The sequence below is a fragment of the Nuphar pumila genome, chromosome 10, assembly GCF_984573655.1.
Source record: "Nuphar pumila chromosome 10, dmNupPumi1.hap1.1, whole genome shotgun sequence".
Classification (NCBI taxonomy): domain Eukaryota; kingdom Viridiplantae; phylum Streptophyta; class Magnoliopsida; order Nymphaeales; family Nymphaeaceae; genus Nuphar; species Nuphar pumila.
In genome coordinates, this window is record NC_143258.1 from 119,842,531 (window position 1) to 119,863,951 (window position 21,421).

The 21,421-nt window shown below is 38.4% G+C and overlaps 1 protein-coding gene across 1 annotated transcript; it reads right to left on the minus strand.

Moving 5' to 3' along the window:
• Positions 1-2,831: 2,831 nt before the first annotated feature.
• LOC149828099 (putative linoleate 9S-lipoxygenase 5) lies at positions 2,832-21,216 on the minus strand. Its single transcript, XM_090018629.1, has 11 exons — positions 21,012-21,216; positions 15,028-15,114; positions 14,824-14,909; positions 11,917-12,247; positions 6,099-6,227; positions 5,932-6,017; positions 5,603-5,710; positions 5,181-5,485; positions 4,358-4,621; positions 3,620-3,695; positions 2,832-3,362 (listed from the first exon to the last, which is right to left on the minus strand). The coding sequence occupies exons 1-11, from the start codon at positions 21,214-21,216 to the stop codon at positions 2,832-2,834; spliced, it is 2,208 nt and encodes a 735-aa protein (XP_089874755.1).
• Positions 21,217-21,421: the final 205 nt, after the last annotated feature.

Sequence of the window (21,421 nt, forward strand, 5' to 3'; positions counted from 1 at the left end):
CTTGGACGCTTCTCATTTTTTTTATAGGGCTGCTTGATGAAGTACTTGGGGAAGCAGGAGAATTTCCTGCTTAGGCACCATTTTCATTATTTTCAAATGCTAGACCATTCTCTTCTTCTTCAATCTCAAAAGGAAAGATAGGCAAATTTTCCTTTTCTGCCTCCAAGTCTTCAAATATGGAATTTTCATCAAATCGAACATCTCGACTGATCACAATCTTCTTTGTCACCGGGTTGTACAGCTTGTAAGCCTTGCTTCTTTCGCTGTAGCCTATGAAAATACACTTCTATGATTTATCATCCAACTTGTTTCTCATAGCATCTGGAACATGAGCATAAGCCACGCTCCCGAATACCTTAAGATGGTGAACACTAGGCTTTGAATCATACCATGCTTCATGTGGTGTGCAATTTTCCAAGCTTCTTGTTGGTGATCTGTTAATAAGATAAACTGCACAAGAAACAGCTTCTGCCCAAAATCTTCTTGACAACTTCTTCTTCTTAAGAATGCATCGCGCCATCTCCATAATTGTTCGATTCTTTCTTTCACATACACCATTTTGTTGTGGTGTATGTCGGACTGTCATTTCATGTCGAATACCATTGTCCTTGCAATATTTTTCAAACTCATTTGAAAAATATTCACCTCCGCAGTCAGTCCGCAAAGTATTGATTTTCAGCCTAGTAAATGTTTCAACTTCCGCCTTGAAGTCTTTGAATTTCTGAAAAGCTTCAGATTTTTCTTTGACACAATACACCCAAACTTTTCGTGAATAATCATCAATGAAAGAGATAAAATAACGATTACCTCCCAAAGATGTCACCGTCATCGGACCACAAAGATCTGAATGAATAAGCTTCAAAGGTCTTGTTGCACGCCATGATGATTGAGGAGGAAATGGATTTCTGTATTGCTTTCCGAGTTGGCATGCTTCACAAACTTCATCAAGATGATTAATTTGAGGCAAGCCTTTGACCATCATCTTCTTTGAGAGAAGCTTTAAATTTCCATAATTCAAGTGTCCATATCTATCATGACATAACTTAGAAACTCTATTATCAATACTTGTAAAACAAGACAAATTTTTATTTTGAAGAGTGAGTGAAAAAAGATTATTTGAAGCAACTCCAACTCTTGCAATAATTTGCTTTTTCCTTGACAAGTAGCAAGCCATGTCATGAAAATGAATGTCATATCCCTTCTTCAAAAGATGCCCCACACTGAGCAAATTATTTTTTAAACCAGGAACGAAATAAATTTCAGACATTTTCTCCATTTTTCCTGATTTTGTTTTGAACTCCATTTCACCAACACCACTAATTTTGTAAGTCTTTCCATCTCCTACTTTAACTTCACCATAATTAGATTCAAACAACTTAGAAAATAAATTTTTGTTACCTGTCATATGTTTGCTAGCACCACTGTCTATGTACCAGACATCATCAAGACTTCCATCATGAGACACAAGCAACAAAGTGTCATGATTTTGCTCTTGGTTTTTGTTTTCATACACCAAACGAGCATCATGCCTTTCTTTCTCCTTGTACTAGCATTCACTTGCCATATGACCAAGTTTGTGGCAATTATAGCATTCAAAATAGCTACGGCCTCTCCCTCTTTGATTTCCACGACCTCTTCCTCTTTGCGAGCTTTTGAAATTTTGATTTTGATTCAAGTCATTCTCCTTGCTTGAATAATCGCCTCTTCCACGAGCATATGAGACTCTTCCTCTAAAGCTTTCACTTCTTCCACGACCACGTCCTCGACCTCTTTGATTTTTGAAATTCTTCTTCTCATTTAGAGATAATTTCGATTGGAGTATTTGATCCAAAACTACTTCTTTCTTCTTTTTTATTAGCCTTTCTTCATGAGCTTACAACGAGCCCGTAAGTTCATCAATGGTCATGGAATTCAAGTCCTTTGATTCTTCAATGGCTACCATAATGTAGTCAAATTTTGAATCCAAAGAACGAAGAATTTTCTCAATAACACGAACATCATTCATAGTTTCACCATTTCTTTTTAATTGGTTAACTATAGATAATACTCGTGAACAATAATCAGAAACTGATTCTGACTCCGTTTTGTACAAACATTCAAACTCACCTCGAAGAGTTTGCAAACGGACCCTTTTTACCTTTTCACCTTCTTTAAATGAACTTTCCAAAATCTCACATGCTTGCTTTGAGGAAGTAGCACACACAATCTTCTCAAAAGCGACTTCATTTGAGGTTACTCCTTGGTAGATTACCACAAGAGCTTTCTTATCTTTCTTTCTTGACGCTTTTAGACTCTCTCTTTGAGCCTGTGACATTTCTTCTTCATTTTCAACTTCAACATAGCCTTTTTCGACTATCTTCCACAATTCTTGAGATCCAAGAATAACTTTCATTTGCATACTCCAATTGCCGTAATTTTCTTTGGCTAATTGAAGGATGAAAGGAAGAGGAATAGAGTTGCTCATTTTAATCGAACAAAGCTCTGATACCAATTTGAAGGAAATAAAATAGAGAATGGAGAGAAAAGTTGAGAACAATTATGGAGAATGACTTCTAATACTTTTTACTCAAAAAGGGCTCTTCACACTTTGATGCCTACAATGACTCTTAGACTAGGCTTTTATAGCACTAGTAAGACCTTTCTAGATGTATTGAGAGTCCAAAAGACTCTTAGAAACTTGTACCTATTTAATAACTTTAGAAGACTCTTAGAAGCTTGTACATACTCAATAATTCTAGAAGACTCTTAGAAACTTGTACATACTTAATAATTCTAGAAGACTCTTAGAAACTTGTACATACTCAATAATTCTAGAAGACTCTTGTTCAAGTTTAATTTATTCTCAACAGTGACATCCCCAACATGGCCTGTATCCGATGTGTTATCGATTTCAGAATAACTGACTCAGGGTTGCTCTCCAGCTCCATGTATTCCTCAATACCAGGTTCAGGCATGAATCTCCTGCTCATTGATGGCTTGTTTGGAAGGTACCCAGAATATGGGTACTGACCAAAGTTGAGTGCGGCATGGAGAGCAGAAGCAATCCATATCACAATTGTCAATATCTCAATGAACTCATCTAAGGTTTCCATCTTTGGCCACCAGGGTTCATCCTTCTTGTCTTCATGGCCCACGCACCAAACCTCTCTCCACCATGCTTGTAGTTCTGGATCTGATTTGATGGACTGATCAGAGTTGTAGTATATAGTGCAGTACTCGCGAACCCACGTCTGAATTGCAGACCAGACCTCTAGACCATCAACCGCATATGGGTAGTCCTCAATCAGAAGGCGGAGGTTGTGGGGCTTCTCTGGATCTGCAACAGCCACTCCTCTGCAGAAGAGGATTGAATCAGGAGCTTCCTACATATGATTTACTTTGGAAAAGAAAAGAAAACTAAGAATTGTCAAGGAGGAAATAAATATTCTGTGCCAATGAACGTTCGGTGTTTCCCTTTTTTTTCTCCTCAGAGAAAAGAAGAAGAAGATCAACAACAAGAGCTGCAAATTCAAATAAGACAAAATAGAGACTAGGAAACGATTGAGAAAGACTGAGACTGGACTGTCATTTGCAGTTGTTGGATGTGACATTCGCTCAAGGTCATTACTATCCACTGTACAGCGTAACCTATGGCCTCTAGATTAATATGCCAAGCAGCGAGTACAGTGTTGCTTGTTTGGACCAGATGGCCATGCCTACATTAACAGCAACACCTAATTAACAGCAACACCTAGCAGTACAATGTCTATATTAACATGACCGAGCTTTCTCCGTGTAATAACAACTAGAATGGAAACAACTTACACTGAACTGCCACCCTAGCCGGTGCTAGTCTGAACCTCCCAGGACCATTTAAATGAAAACTTTCAAGCAGAAAACATGGTTAGAGTACTAAAGGCAATGATTTTTATCTGATAAATGGATGATAAAGAATATTTTTATGGTGAGAGACTTCCAAGTGTTTTAGAATGGCATATTATGATTTGATGTTATTAATGATATTTCTTTGGTTTTAGATAACCGTTATATGTGGTACAAAGAGTCTGAGTGTGACTATCAGATTCTTGGTGTTGATAATTAAGAAATTTTGGGTCAATTAAAGATTATTGATGATTGGAGAAGGGTATCTTGGTCATTTTTCTGTCATTATTCTGTAACAGAAATACTTTTGGTCAATCTGAAGACGTGAATTAGGGGGAACCATTTCAAAGCTCAGTGACTATCCATTCCAACCAACATACCAACATGCACTTTTAGAATCCCGAAACTTAGCCATGTACCAATACAGTCTACGAACTAATAAAAATTAAAGCATGTGTGGTAATGTGAGATTCGATTAGCTTTGGTGGATCTGTACCTTTTGAGCAGATCAGCAGGGAGACTTTGTTCAGTGAAGACCCAATCTTTATAAAGCACAGCAGATATTTCCATGGCATATTTTGCAGGAAACACTGTTCTTTCAAGTACACTCCCGGCATTAATGAGTGTATGTCTAGCCAGAGCATTGATGTTCATGGTGTCACGAAGATGAGGATAGAGTAACTTGTGGATGGGGTGAAGCACAGACAGTTGCCTGTGGGTAGCTATCACAATTGGCTCGATTGCTGCATGAGTGTTCAACCTGCATATTTGTACAATAATTTCAACCTCATTGCTATATAACACAAGGATAGAGAACATGCATGAACAAACGCGTATGTACTTGTGAATGGAGATTATCATAGTTTTAGGTGTTTTATGCTCGATGTGAACCATTAAATGTGCTTATCATTGTTTAATAGAGAACGTGTAATTGATTAAGCATCTTTATGCTCAGGTATGTATTTTAAAGAGGCAAAAAAATCTATGGTTGATATGTACAAAAAATTCAAGATAAAATGTTCACATTTTTTACATCAAATCAATTTGAAATAAAGCTTGTTTATTAATAAACACATCTAATGGTTCAGATTGAGTATAAAACTGAATTTTTAATAAATTATAAGGGTAAAATTGAGATATGAATGAGAATATGAACCGTCTACCTAGGAAACTAACCATAAGTATAGTTTTGATTAACCATAAAATAAATGTGGCATATATTAGAATTGCGATTTTTCTGCGTATGAATCTGATTTATCAAAGAAAACTGAGTATGATTTTGTAAATAAGCACACACACACACACACACAGAGACTTACCAATGGCTAACAAGCTGGTGGTAGCCAGAATCATTAACGGCGACATAGGTCTTGGCTAGTTGCCAAACAGAAGCTCCTATGCCATGATCTGCTGGAGTAAAGACCTTACTGACTGCACCATGTTCTTGCCCCTGTGGATGTGGCAGGCTGAGCTCAATCGCTAGTAGTTTCAAGGTTCCATCATCTTTGAGGAAGAGCAACGTTCTTGAAGCGTAGGCCTTGCTGCCTGTGCTGTTTATTCGGTTCAAGTATGGCATGAATGTATCGTGATGGTCCAAGATGAAGAGCCTGTTTTTCTCCAAAGCCTTTGAAGATCACAACCAAGAAAATCCATGAACGAGGAAGATTTATTGTTAGATGAAAACATGGTTGTCCCATTTTTTAAATGAATTATTGTAAATGGTAGTAGTTTTTTGTAGTACCTCATTGACTGTTAATCCATGTAAGCTCTTCTCAATGTGATATGGTTTAATCGAGCTATTCTGTGGGCCATATAGTTCTGGATCAAGTTTGCTCGTAGGGGGAAACTCCTACTCAATTAGCATTCAATGTAATAAGAGTATCAGAAACATGTCAATTGAACACAATAAAGGCTGCATGAGAACAGAGATGGCATCCATGGCATGGCTTGATATGTGTCAACGACTCAACATGGTTGGTTACATCAATAGTTGAATCTTGGGTGCTTCAGTTGCAAAAGATTTGATCTTTCATGAGAATAACTTATCAATCAAACAAAGAAAGGACTTACTTGGAGTTGGCGTATTACAACAGGGTTAGCTCCGGCAAGAATTTCTCTTGCAAACTCTTCATCTGTCCTCCAAACAGATGTATTATCTACATTAAAAGCACCCATCATTAACATTACGATTTAGACTATATGAGATTCTGCAATGGTGGTTCAGTGAATTTTTTCACCTTGGATCACCTGAGGTACAGGGAACTTTAGGACTCTTTCACCATTGGTTGCAGTGAGTAGCTCAATCAGTTCTGGTGGTAGCATCAGCTTGAGCACCTCAGATGGAGGGAAATCTGGCAGTCTGAAGCCTTCACCATAGAGATTAAAGACATCATGGAACGAAGCAAATTCACTAGTATGTTGGGTCCAGCCCTATCCCTCATTAATGGTATGGGGAAGTGGATTAGCCACCCACTTGTCATTAATGTAGAAGAAGTTGAAGGGTTAGCCCTATCCCCTCATTTAATAATGTGGGGAAGTGGAATAGCCACCTAACTCCCATTAATGCAAGAAGTTGAAGGGTTAAAACCCCTTCGGTTTCTGGAATGAGTCTAGATGGCTCACTTCTAGGAGGTTCATATCTAGAAGACTCTATGTCATCTATAAATAGGGGTGTAGAGGTTGTGTGCTTGATAAGAGAAGGGTAGAGTGGCTGTGTGCAGTGTGCAGAGAGAGAAGGAGTAAGAGAGAGAGAGTAGAAAGAAGTAAAGGAAGGAAGAAGGTTCGTCACCACGCATTGATCCTCAGAGAGAGGTGTTGGTTGTGGTGTGGGCTTTGACTCGGGTTGTGCACCCGAGAGGTAATCTTGTATTCATTTCTTCCTGTCATTTCTTTGTTGTTATTATCTTTAGCTTTGGGCAAGCTATTGGACGTTGTACTCTCTACATTGTACTTTCTACTTTCATTATAGTGGATTATTCTCTCCGTGCCCCGTGGATGTAGGTCGTGTTGACCGAACCACGTAAACTCTTGTGTTGTGATTTGATTGTGCCTTTGTTAGATTCTATATTGCTTCCGCATATTTTTGTTATCTTAATTTCTCTACAAGTGGTATCAGAGCTGGTTCGTGGAAAATCATGTCTTCTAAATCAGTTAGCTCTAAGTTTGAGGTGGAGAGGTTTGATGGCAAAGGAAACTTTTCTTTATGGCAAAGAAGGGTGAAAGCTCTACTTGCACAGCAAGGGTTGCACAAGGCTTTTATCGGGAAGGCGAATAAGCCAGAAAGCATGACCGATGATGAATGGGATGATCTTGACTTGAGGGCTGCTGGTGTGATTGAGTTGTGTCTATCAGATGAAGTCATGTGTAACGTGATGGAAGAGAGGAGAGCAGCGGGATTGTGGTTGCGGCTAGAGAGCCTCTACATGACCAAGAACTTGTCCAACAAGTTACACCTCAAGAAACAACTTTATAGTCTTCGTATGAAGGAAGGTACTCCCATTCTTGACCATCTTAGTGTGTTTAATAAGATTATTGCTGGTCTGTTTAGTCTGGATGTTAAACTTGAAGATGAGGATAAAGCTTTGTTGTTACTAACCTCATTGTCACCATCTTATGAGCATCTTGTGACAACCATAATTTATGGAAAAGAAACATTGGATATGGAAGAGGTCACAGGTACGCTCATTTCTAATGAAATTAGGAAAAGACCATCACCGAATGAGGATTCTGGTGAAGGATTGATGGTGAGTTCATCCAAAGGCAGGGGTCGGTCAAAGGACAGGAAAAATGACCGCAGATATAGGAGCAAGTCCAGGTCAAGGAAGGACATCATTTGCTATAATTGTGGAAAGAAAGGGCACTTCCAGAATCAGTGCAAAGAGCCAAAGAAAAATCAGAAAAAAGGGAAAGAGACAGAATCATCAGAAACCAAAGAAGATACCACAGCCACAGTTGAAGGTGAGCTTGTGATTTTGTCTACTACTAATGATCCATGTATCTGTGTATGTCAGGATACAGATTGGGTCATAGACACAGGAGCCTCGTACCATGCCACACCACAGAAAGAATATTTCAGTACATACAGGACCGGTAATTTTGGTGTTGTCCGAATGGAAAACACAAGAACGTCAGAAATTGTAGGTATTGGAGATATTCATCTCCAGACAAATCTTGGGTACATGTTGGTGCTCAAGGATGTCAGACATGTTCCAGACTTGAGGTTGAATTTGCTTTCAGTAGGAAAGCTTGATGAAGATGGCAGAAACAATGTTTTTAGCCAAGGACAATGGAAACTCAGCAGCGGGTCATTGGTTCAGGCCAGAGGAAAGAGATGTTGTACTCTTTACAAGATGCAATGCAAGGTATGCAAAGGACAGTTGAATACAACTGAGGACTCTTCTATTGATTTGTGGCACAGTCGATTAGGCCACATGAGTGAGAAGGGCTTGCAGATTCTTGCTAAGAGGGTGCAACTCCCAGAGTTAAAAGGTACACGTCTAAACCTGTGTGTTCATTGCTTAGCTGGTAAGCAACATAGAGTATCCTTTGTTAGAAATGCCTTTCATAGAAAATCTCCTATTCTGGAGCAAGTTTATACTGATGTTTGTGGTCCTCTGAGAACAAAAACTGTTAATGGTTTTACTAATGTGAAAACTTTCAGTGGTGCACTCTATTTTGTTACTTTTATAGATGACTTCTCTAGGAAGGTTTGGGCATACCCTCTGAAAACCAAGGATCAGGTTCTTGATGTATTCAAGCAATTCCATGCCATGGTTGAGCGAGAAACAGGAAAACAACTGAAATGCATCAGGTCAGATAATGGTGGCGAGTACACAGGTCCATTCCATGAATATTGTAAAATTCATAGAATTCGCCATGAGTTGACAGTTCCAGGTACCCCACAACACAATGCAATTGCAGAAAGGATGAATCGTACAATTGCAGAAAGAATCAGGTGTATGCTTGCACAATCCAAGCTGTCAAAGAAATTCTGGGGCGAGGCCTTAAGGACAACAGTTGATGTGATCAACTTGTCTCCTGCTCATGCCTTAGCAAATGATGTTGCAGATAGGGTATGGTCAGGAAAGGATGTGTCTTACAGGCACCTGAGGGTATTTGGATGCAGGGCATTTGCACATATCCCCAAGGAGGAGAGGTCCAAGCTTGATGATAAGACGAGGCAATGCATTTTTCTGGGATATGGTGATGCCGAATTCGGCTACAGGCTATGGGATCCAGAGAAGCAGAAGGTATTCAGATCCAAAGACGTGGTATTCTTTGAAGACCAGACACTTGAAGATATCAAGAAAGAGATGTCAAATCAGACTTCTGCAGGTGGATCTATCGACTTAGATCCAGTTACTCCTCCAGTGGCACAAGTTGAAGGAAGAACAGTGCAGTAAGATGATGCAGAGGCGGATGTTGATTTACCCGCAGGCCATGTTGAGCAGGAAGAAGTTAGAGAACAACCTCTTCCAGAACCCCAATTGAGAAGATCTTCCAGAAAGTCACAACCTTCCAGAAGGTATTCTCTACATGAGTATGTGATGCTTACTGATGCAGGTGAACCAGAGAGTTACCAGGAAGCACAAGAGTGTGAGCAGAAAGAGCAATGGCTAATAGCTATGCACGATGAGATTGATGCATTGCAGAAGAACCACACTTATGATTTGGTGGAACTACCAGAAGGCAGAAAGGCCTTGAAGAACAAGTGGGTTTTCAGGTTGAAGACTCAAGAACAATGCTCTCAACCAAAGTACAAAGCTAGATTGGTTGTGAAAGACTTTGGTCAAAAGCAAGGTATTGACTTTGATGAGATTTTCTCTCCTGTTGTTAAAATGTCTTTTATTCGTGTTGCTCTAGGTATTGCTGCTAGCCTGGACTTAGAGATTGAGCAGCTAGATGTGAAGACTGCTTTCCTCCATGGTGATTTGGAGGAGGAGATATACATGGAGCAACCAGAAGGCTTTAAAGTCAAAGGTAAAGAAAATCTTGTATGCAGGTTGAAAAAGAGCTTGTATGGGCTGAAGCAAGCTCCAAGACAGTGGTACAAGAAATTTGATTCATTTATGGCTGAAAATGGATACAATAGATCGACTGCAGACCATTGTGTCTACATAAAATGGTTCGGTGAGAATTTTATTATTCTCTTGTTATATGTTGATGATATGCTTATCCTTGGAAAAGATATGTCTACAATTGACAGGCTTAAGAAGGAACTGAGTAAGACCTTTGCAATGAAGGACATGGGGCCAGCAAAGAAAATATTGGGCATGCAGATCTCTCGTGATAGAAAAACCAAGAAGATATGGTTATCACAGGAGAAATACATCGAAAAGGTGTTGGACAGGTTCAATATGAACAATGCAAAGCCAGTTGATTCTCCTTTTACAAGTCACTTTAAGCTGAACTCGGAGCAGAGTCCATCAAGTGACGAGGAGAAGGAGAAAATGAAGAAAGTTCCTTATGCTTCAGCAGTCGGAAGCTTGATGTACGCGATGGTATGTACAAGACCAGACATCGCATATGCAGTAGGTGTTGCTAGTAGATTCCTTGCAAATCCAAGAAAAGAGCATTGGGCAGCAGTAAAGTGGATCTTCAGATATCTCAAAGGGAGCTCCAAAGTTTGTTTAAGCTTTGGTGGTGGATCACCTGTCTTGACAAGTTACACAGATGCAGATATGGCTGGAGATATTGATACGAGGAAGTCCACATCTGGTTTTGTACTCACTTTTGCAGGGGGAGCTGTGTCATGGCAGTCAAAATTGCAAAGGTGTATTGCTTTGTCTACTACTGAGGCATAGTACATTGCTCTTACAGAAGCTTGCAAAGAGATGTTGTGGATGAAAAGATTCTTGATGGAGTTGGGTTTTGAGCAAGACAAGTACTTGGTGTACTGCGACAGTCAGAGTGCCATTCATCTCGCCAAGAACCTGAGTTTTCACTCAAAGTCAAAGCATATAGATATCAGGTACCATTGGATCCGAGATGTGTTTGAGAAAAATTTGCTTCATCTTGCAAAGATCTTCACAAATGATAATGGTGCAGATATGCTGACAAAGGCCTTACCGATGGAGAAACGAAATACATGTCGACAACTGGCCGGCATGAACTTCAATTGATTAGTTGAATTGAAGTATCCCCTAGGGCTGGAGGGAGAGATTGTTGGGTCCAGCCCTATCCCTCATTAATGGTATGGGGAAGTGGATTAGCCACCCACTTGTCATTAATGTAGAAGAAGTTGAAGGGTTAGCCCTATCCCCTCATTTAATAATGTGGGGAAGTGGAATAGCCACCTAACTCCCATTAATGCAGGAAGTTGAAGGGTTAAAACCCCTTCGGTTTCTGGAATGAGTCTAGAAGGCTCACTTCTAGGAGGTTCATATCTAGAAGACTCTATGTCATCTATAAATAGGGGTATAGAGATATTGTGCTTGATAAGAGAAGGGTAGAGTGGCTGTGTGCAGTGTGCAGAGAGAGAAGGAGTAAGAGAGTAGAAAGAAGTAAAGGAAGGAAGAAGATTCGTCACCACGCATTGATCCTCAGAGAGAAGTGTTGGTTGTGGTGTGGGCTTTGACTCGGGTTGTGCACCCGAGAGGTAATCTTGTATTCATTTCTTCCTATCATTTCTTTGTTGTTATTATCTTTAGCTTTGGGCAAGCTATTGGACGTTGTACTCTCTACATTGTACTCTCTACTTTCATTATAGTGGATTATTCTCTCCGTGCCCCGTGGATGTAGGTCGTGTTGACCGAACCACGTAAACCCTTGTGTTGTGATTTGATTGTGCCTTTGTTAGATCCTATATTGCTTCCGCATATTTTTGTTATCTTAATTTCTCTACATAGTAACCCTATCATCTGGAACTCTGAGTTCAGGGATCAGTAACTGGATCACATTGGTTGCATACACCACAAAGTGAGACATCTTTATGTACTTGAATCGTTCATCACTTGGAACATAGATGTCTAAATCAAACATTGACAGTCGGCTCTCAGACCTTGGATCTGTAAAAAAAGAACAAGTCTGAATTGATGAAGCTAGCATCAGTTTAACCATGTTCACGAATTTCAGCAGAAACAGAAACAGATTGACCTGCTGCACTAGGAGGACGACAAGTTCTTCCTCTGCGTGGATAAGGATACTGCTTAGAGCCCCCGAGGACCGGGCGAGCAAGCTCTTCATGTCTGTCTGGATCTCCCAAATCATTATAAAGATCATAGTCATAAACTCTATCCCACATCTCAAGCTTGCCGCACCCATTCCCTCTGAGTGTCACAAGTTCTGCTTCCCTTAGCGCCCGCAGAGTTAGTGAGGTCTCATTGGGCAGATAGCTCTGCAGGGGTACAGCCGCAACGTTTTCTTGTAAGGGGTCGATATAACAAAGCTGAAGCTTAGCAAGGGAGAGTTGTTACTAGTAGCAGTCACATGACCATTCAACAATGTTGAGAGTTACGTTGTTTGTCCAGCATTGTGATGAAGGGCTAAAATTGGTTTCCGCAAATTGACTACTATGGACATCGCTACATAGGATTTGCGCTGTTTATGATAACTTTTTGGGGTTCAATTCAACTAATGTGAACTTCATTAAGTATATGTTATGGAGCTCATCATGATCAAAGATAAAAAATATACTTGAATTCTGCTCTTATTTTTGTTTAATCCTTTCAACAACATATCCGAGAGCCGTTACTGTCATATTGTATAGAGTTATTTACAAAAACATACACAGTTTTCTTTTATAATTCAGATTAATACCTGAAAAACTCAGTAATTCCAATGCATACCTATGGTTGTCTTAGTTAACTGTAAAAAATGCGTTGACCTACTACGGTATTTGCTTTCTTGGATTAGATCCATATTCAAATAAGGATCTGACTAAAATATTATGTGGTTCTTTGTATCATAGGATTTGAGACGTGGTATCGGACCGGGTAGGGACGTAAATGGCCAGGTGTATTAACAAAGCTGGATAACATATGTATAAATCTGGATCATATTGGAACAAATGTTGTCTTGTTTAACCAGAACCGTCTTAGGACTAGGTAAATAAATTTGGAACTACCTGCCTTTGGTAAAACATGCAAAACATTTTGATTTGTATAAGTAAAAGCTAAAATAAGTTTGTGTTTTGACCTAGATCCCATCATATTAACTTACCCAACTTCAATGTTATTGGAAAGCCCAGAAATGTTGTAGATGGAGAAGAATGTTACGTGGGATTTTATTTGGAAATAAAAAAAAAGAAAAAAAAGGGCAAGGGAGATAGGAAAGATAGGGAAAAGCCATTAAGGGTAAAACTCATTTTTTTTCAATAATTATGAAGATAGAACGAAGATTTGAGAGTGAGCATTTCATTTGGAGCTAACACCAGGTATGTTTTTGGTTAACTACAGAATAAACATAGTATGCATCTGAATTAGCAATTTTTCTAGGTATGAATCTGCATTATCACAAAAAAACTAGGTATGTAATTGTAAAATAACCCTATTATATTCCATCACCACCACCACTCACTTGATGGATGTTGGACCAAGGTATCAGATCCAAATTGTGGCCATAGGGTCTCACAAAAGAACCCCAAGTGCCATTGAAATGGTGTGCTCATTAAGTACAAGTTATGCAATTATATTATTTGTTTTAATGTTATTTAATGGCTGCATGTGTAACCTATCTACAAGTTATGGAAGGGATTATTGAGATTAATGGGGCATTATCTCCAAGTTATGGTAGAGTTAATTCCAGTCCTTCTCGGTTGCCTATATAATAAACCATGTCCATGGCAAAAGAAATAAAGAAAGAAGTGAGTTCTAATGAAGGATTGTAAAAATTCCAATACTTAGAGAGGAGCTAAAATAGCTCAATATGGTAGAGACTTCACAAGGTTGAAAGTTCAAGACCTCATTTTAGTGCACATGCCCCATATTTGGTGACCTCAGCCAAATACAGTTTAAGGAACCCACTGGTTCCTACAATCAAGGTGTGTACTGACCGACCCTACGCCACATATCTGATGGTTTCCAAAAAAGCTGTGTGATGGGGGTTGAATATAACTAATGATAACCATAAGGAACTTGCAAAACTACAATCGAAAAAAATAAAAATTTATCAGTTTTGTCAAGGGTTATGTTGAACTGACAACAGAAAATGCGACAAATATCAAATTTTACTAGGATTATATTAGTCAAAAAACTTTAAAATATCACATCAACAAGCACTGGAAGGAGTCTCAGGACTTGCAGTAGAGTTGGCCATGTTAATGCCATAACACAGTTCGGTTTCACTCAATCCCTATGTCATCCCTCATCTTCATACCCCTCTTAAATCTTATGATGTAAGTTGTTCTAATCAATTCTGACCTTATAGATGGATTCAGCATGGTCGATTCAATAAGAATCAACCCTTGGATGGCATTTTCTCGATGAAAAAATATGATTTTTTAAATTACAAAATTGTGTTTTTCTCAATCGCGAACTTTTGAATCACCAAGAAATGCTGAAAACAAGTCAGATTTTGGTGATTTAAATGCCGATCTTCACTAAACGAACAATGTCGATCACATCTATGGAGTCCTATTTGATCAAAACAACTTGCATCAATGTAATGCCAAGAAAGGTTATGAAGATAGGAAGACATAGGGGATGACTGGAATCGATTTGATAACATTGAATCATGGTGGCAATTAACATTGAATTCAGTTATGGAGCTTCTAACTACCGTCTGTGTAGGAGAGCCATCCATCTCAAAGATGGATGGCAATGCTGGGGCCAAGAAATTGGAGAACAGCATAGAGGAGCCTTTGATGATGTCTACTTAAAAAAGGAAAGTTATTAAACACAACCATTTCTTGCTAGTCATTCTTGTGCTGACGAAAGAAAGTGCATTGTCTAAGTAGTGAAGGTACCCTTAAATTGACAAACATGGAAAAATATTTTCAAACTTATCTGTGATATACTGCAATACCTGGTTGGTGAAAAAGACCCTGTTTGAAGCATATTTTTCACTGGGATAAACCCAAGAGTGGCAATCAAAATGGACTCTTCCTTTCCCTGGAACATCACCAAGAGTAAGAGATTTCAGGAAAAACTCATTGTAATGAAGGTTCGTTATGATGAAGGCTCCAGGGTGTCCAAATTCTGTCTAATTCGAAGTTTATTTCGAACGCACAGTCTCTGACATCAGCATTATCTGGCAGCTCTGTTAAGCGATCCTCAAAAAACGCTGGTTTGCTTAGTGTGCCTCTGTTTCCACTTTCTGCAAAATATCAGACAGTGTGGCTGTTAACAAAGTGTATAAGCTAAAGTTTTCTGTTGTTGATTTTTCCTGCCTTTTCTTTTTAAAGAGATTTTGAAATCCTATCACTAAAGAAATCAACTTGGTTGAGGTAAATCGAATTGCATGTCAGCAGTGTTTAGACTGAATCTATTTTTGCTTTTCCTTTTCAAGTGATTATAAAGTGCTATCAAGGAAAGAAATTCCTTCAACTGCGTAATCTTGTCTACAAAACAAAAATATATATATATATATATGCACGTGCATGCTTCTATTATCCCACTGTACCACCAACACTTGATTTACATAGATTTAAGCTCCAAAAGCAAAAACTAACCTTTGGATCATGTTTAGCATATTTTATTTACTATATTCATGTGTTAAATATGATTCAAACATGATGGTGTATACCATTTTTAAACCACCTTATCTTCTTGAATTGTTAACCATTGATTTAACACCAACTCAATAATATAATCTTATGGTGTATTAGTTTTGATAAAACTTTCTAACACAGTAAATAACTGATGTTAAACACATTTGTACGGTAAGATCCATACAAACTAGTGTGTACTGCCGTAAGGCATCATGGTACAAAACCACTATATACATTGAAGGATTCCGAAACATACTTTTTAGTTGAAGCGCAAGCGAAAAACCGGATCGTTGATACTTGTTTTGCTCAACGGATGTGTGCCCTCACTCGGAGAGAACGATGAATCTACAAGTCCAATTGCCCCACGATGTTCAATCGTCAGTGTCTTCTTCGTCTTTCTTTTCACTATGCATACCTCTCTTTTCTCTTCTTTGTTGGGTTTTTTCTTAAGCACATACACAGTGCCTTTTCCACCCTGTTCTCTTCTTTTTCACGTAAATGAGAGAGATATGAGAAGATGGGGAGGTAGGCGGTTTCCAAACCACCCCCTCCTCAAATGATGGGCCAGGTCCGGATCGCGCCCATCATGAGCGGACCCGGTACCCAACTCAACACTCTCCCACTCGTACATGATGGGAAGAGATTTTTAAAAGAAGGAACACCAAACATATTCAAATGGTGAATAACATCGGGTATTCATACTAGCGAATGGACCATGCGACCCGTGAGCTTAGGGAGTGAAGGCATATTATGTACCGGTTAGTGTAACATAATAGCCTAAACCTGCAAATAATAAGATAGCACAAAGTACACATGCACAAGCTAGGTAAGAAGCTCACTGTGTTCTAGATCAAATACATTTTTTACATTCTAGCATACTGAATCCCTCTGCACATATTTATAGTGCCAAGCTATGACAGACAAGGCCTTCCATTATGTCACATGTTTAATCATAAACCCAAACATCCCCAGAATATGGTAAAATAAGTTAGCTTTTAACATGTGCATAATCTGAAAATGTCAAATGATCTTCCTTTCCAACTCTTATTCTTTGAATCAAGATAAGTTGTTTTCCCAGACATGTTCTTTTAGACCGAATCAGACATGGCCTTAAGCAACATGCTAAAGTAGCAATACTCGTCTTTCTCCTTAAAATAATGTCAAAAGTCAATAAGGACACCAAAATATATATATATATCACGTATTACGGCAAGACTATCTCACTCCAGTGAGTGTATGCATACACCATTGATTTTTTGCCATACAAATCTATACTAGTTCAGTTCCTCCCCGAGAAACTAACTTGAATCCTTCAGGATGCACATTCCCATGCAATATCTATCCAAGTCCTCAAATCTGGTCAACTAGGTTATCCTTACCATTTAAATAGCAAGGTCGATCTCTCCATATAGTTAAATATACACGAGACCTCATCATAACCCAATTAGGGCGATGTATCCCATATATGTATATATGGTGAATATCATAACTTATTATACTCTCATTCTTTTGAGTTATTATCACATGATATCCTCAAAATCCGACATGCTTATTAATTCAGCAACGCTGAATTTTGTTACATCTCATCTCAGCTCGCCCACAAGCAACGTCTGAGGCAATAAATCTATGTGAAAATATTTCTCTCAAACCTGGTAGAATACTCATATAGATATGCAACATGCTATACAGTAATCATAAAAAGAAATATAAATAACATTAGCATATCAAATCTTACAAATACCCATAGATTTTACATGCTTTATATAAGAATCTTTGTTAATAGGCTTAGTAAAGGGATCTGACATCATATCTTGGGTATTAACATATGCCAAGACAACCTTGCCTTTAGTTACAATGTCACGCATATACTCGCATCTCGTGTTTATATGTTTGGTTCTACTGTAAAACTTGAAATCTTTGGGAAACGCAATTGTCGCTTGATTATCACATAATAAAGTCACTGTCAGTTTTGCATCAGAAGTGACTCCTAAATGTTTGATGAATCTTCTTAACCAAACACATACCTGCACTGCCAAGGAGTCTGCAACAAATTCAGCTTTCATTGTGGACAAGGCTACATATGTTTGCTTCTTACTACACCAAGATATAGCATCATTGTTCATCAAGAACGCATAGTCAGACGTAGACTTACGCTCATCAGAGTCTCCACCCCAATCTGCATCTGTATAGCCTACTACACGCATGTTACCACCATGGTAACAAAGAACTGAATCTGATGTGCCTTTAAGATATCGCATAATCCTCTTGACAGCCTTCTAATGCGCTTGTCCTGGATTAGTTTAATATCTACTCACCAACCCTACTACATAACATATGTCAGGTCGGGTGCACATCATTAAGTACATTAGGTTGTCTACTACATTGGAGTAAGGGACTTTGGACATAGCTTCTATATCTTTTGACTCACACATCTTAAGACTTAAATCATTTCCTTTTGCAACAGGAGTATCTATGTGTTTACAATCTTGCATATGAAATCATTCTAAGACCTTTATATATGACTCTTGTAAAAGAGAAAGAAGCCTTTTTGAACGATCTCTATTAATCTCTATGCCCAGCATAAAGCATGTTTCACCCATGTCTTTCATTTCAAAATGAATAGACAACCATTCTTTAATGGTTTTTAGAAACTCTAAATCATTACTAGCCAATAAAATATCATCTACATATAGAGTTAGAATCATAAATTTTGAACCTTGATGCTTAAGATAAACACAGTGGCTTTCATCAATCATAGCGAAGTCATTGCTCGTGATGATCTCATGAAACCTTAAATACCACTGTCTGGATGACTACTTTAATTCATAAATGGATCGTTTGAGCTTGCATACTTTACACTCAAATCCAGAAGTAACAAACCCATCAGGTTGTTTTATATATATTTTTTCATTCAGTTTTCCATTTAGGAATGCAGTCTTAATGTCCATCTAATGTAATTCTAAATCCATATGTGACACTATGGCTAACAAAAGGTGAATAGAGGTCAATTTGATCACAAGAGAGAATGTATCTTCATAGTCTATCACTGTCATCTGTGTGTATCATTTAGCAACCAAACGAGCTTTGTATCGCTTGATAGATCCATCAACATTCCTCTTAATATTGAGAACCCATTTGCTCCCAATAGGTTTTCTTCCTTTTGGAAGATTAATAAGATCCTAGAGCTCATTTGATGCCATAGATTTCATTTCCTCTTTCATTGTCTTACGTCATTCATCCCTCTTAGGTATCTTATCATCTTGGGGCATGACCACAAAGGCTTCCCCTTCGATTTGGAATCTTCGGCGAAGAATTTTCTTCCTTGAACTCTTTCAAGTTGTCAGATCTTCATCAAAATCGATATCCACTTGAGTGTTACTCCCACTATTCAATAGTGATCTAGACACATCCTCCTGTGTCTTTAAATCATGATGATCAATCTCTTTATATTGATCTAAATCATCCAATTCATAGAACTGGAAGTGACTCTATATCTCTCCTCTTTTAGGAAAGTCACTTTCAATAAACGTGGCATCTCCAGAATCTATCTCAGAAATACTTCCATCTGTATTATCCCCTAAGAACACATATCATTTTCAATGTTCACAATATCTTATAAAGATACACTTCTTTTCTCTAGGACTCAATTTTCCATGTTGATGGAAAAGATTATGGACATATGCAGCAGACCCCCAGGGTCTAAGATAAGCCAAATCTGACTTTCTGCCTTTTCATAGTTCATATGGAGTTGAAGAAATAGATTTAGATGGTAGACGATTTAATACATGAGCGGCAGTCAATAAACAATCACCCCAAAAAGAAATAGGTAAATTTGTCTGCGCCATTATAGACCTGACCATCTCTAAGAGGGTCTTATTCCTCCTTTCTGCAACACCATTTTGTTGCGGAGTTCAAGGAGTAGTTAATTGTCTATCTATCCCTTTATCATCACACAATTTCTTGAATTATTCGGATAAATATTCACGTCTATGATCTGTTCTGAAAGCCTTGATCATACGATCAAGTTGATTCTCTACCATGTTCATAAAGGATCTAAAGCAATCCAATGCTTCAGATTTATGTGTAATTAAATACACATGGCTAAGTCGTGTATAATCATCAATAAAAGTGATGAAATAAGAGGCTTCATGCCTCGTTGCCACATTCATTGGCTCGCATATATCGAAATGAATTAATTGAAGAAGATAGGTTGCTCTAATTGCCTTTTCAAAAGGCAATCGTGTTACTTTTCCAGCAAGGCAATGCTCACATATAGGCATTTCAATCTTCCCATGAAATCCCAAAAGACCCTCTCGTGCGAGCCTATCCATTCTCTTTTGTCCTATATGTCCAAGTTGAGCATGCCATACAGATACATTCACATCCATATTACTAGCAGTTGAAACAAGAGAAAAACATTCATCACTAACATTCAACCTTATAAGTTTTGTGTCCAACACATAGAAACCAGAAGCAACTAAAGTTTGTCCACAAATGATGTCAACATTGACATCTCCAAACACAAGTTTATAGTTTAACATAGACAAAGCAGCAACTGAAATCAAATTTCGTCAAATCTCTGGAACATGCAGAACATCATATAATAATAAAGATCGTCCTCCTCACAAATCCAAATTGCAAGTCTTGATCCCTCTGACTTCTGCTCTAGTGTTGTTCCCAAAGAACAACCACTTCGAACCAGATGGCATCTACCTGTATTCGACGAAGTTTGTTCGGTCTTTGGTCACATGGTCAGTGGCTCCTGAGTCTACAATCCACATAGGATTAGATTCAATAATTAGTGCACAACTACAAACATTTGCACATAAAACATGAGTTATAAGAGAATGTACCTTCTCTTGCTCATGACATTCATGAGCATAGTGACCCAAATTGTCACGCTTAAAACATTTTGCATTCGCCTTTTTTTTCTTGCGGCCATGCTTCCTAGAGCGCTGATAAGGCTTCTTTTATTTCTCTTTGTCTTGTCCCTTCTTGTCCCCTTTCTTGAACTTCCTTGATCCATAAAATTTCTTCTTAAAAGATTTTGGCTTTTTCGAGCTTTCTGCCACATATGCCCTCATGCCAGATTGTTGAGCCGCTTCAAAGCGGTCATTTTCTAGCTCTACATGACGGGCAATGTCATCGAAAGTCTTAATACTCTAGTTATGAGTCATATGAATTTTCATATGCTCCCAATTATGTGGCAGAGAGCGAATCACAGCCTGGACCTGTTGTTCATCTGTAAGGGTATGTTCTCCACTATTGAGCTCTCTTATCATATTTGTCATCTCCCTGAGATGCTGGCTCATAGTGTGCTGAGGATACTTCCTGTAGGAATCAAACCTGATGGTCAGCCTTCTAAGCTTTGTGGTTGATGTTCCCCTAAACTTATCTTTAAGGGTCATCAACATCTGTTGAGCAGTCTTATAATGCTCAAATTGGCACATGATGTCATCTTGCATAAAACATAGCATGGTGACATGCGCAACAGTATTCATACGCTTCCATTTCTCATAGGTCTCTATGTCCCTACGAGATTGTGCCCCATTACCAATTTCAGGTCGTTCCATAGTATGGTTGAGAGCCTCTAAGGCCTCAGCCTTCTTCAATGTAAACTGAATCTTTCTATGACCTATATCATAGTTATCATCGTTCAGTTTTTCAATCCGTGCTAAGTTAATTATGGATTTATTTGGTGCAACCATGTCCTTAAAAAAATATACAACTATGTTATTCATGCATGTTATGATCTAATCATTAGCACATCTATATGCAGTCATAATCACATAATTAGATAACATATAATTTTTTACAAGGGATGGAATCGAAAGCTCACTATGTTCACAATCATCTCCCACTTTTCCTAAGATGATTATATTCATCTAAACGATATTATAACTATTTAAATTA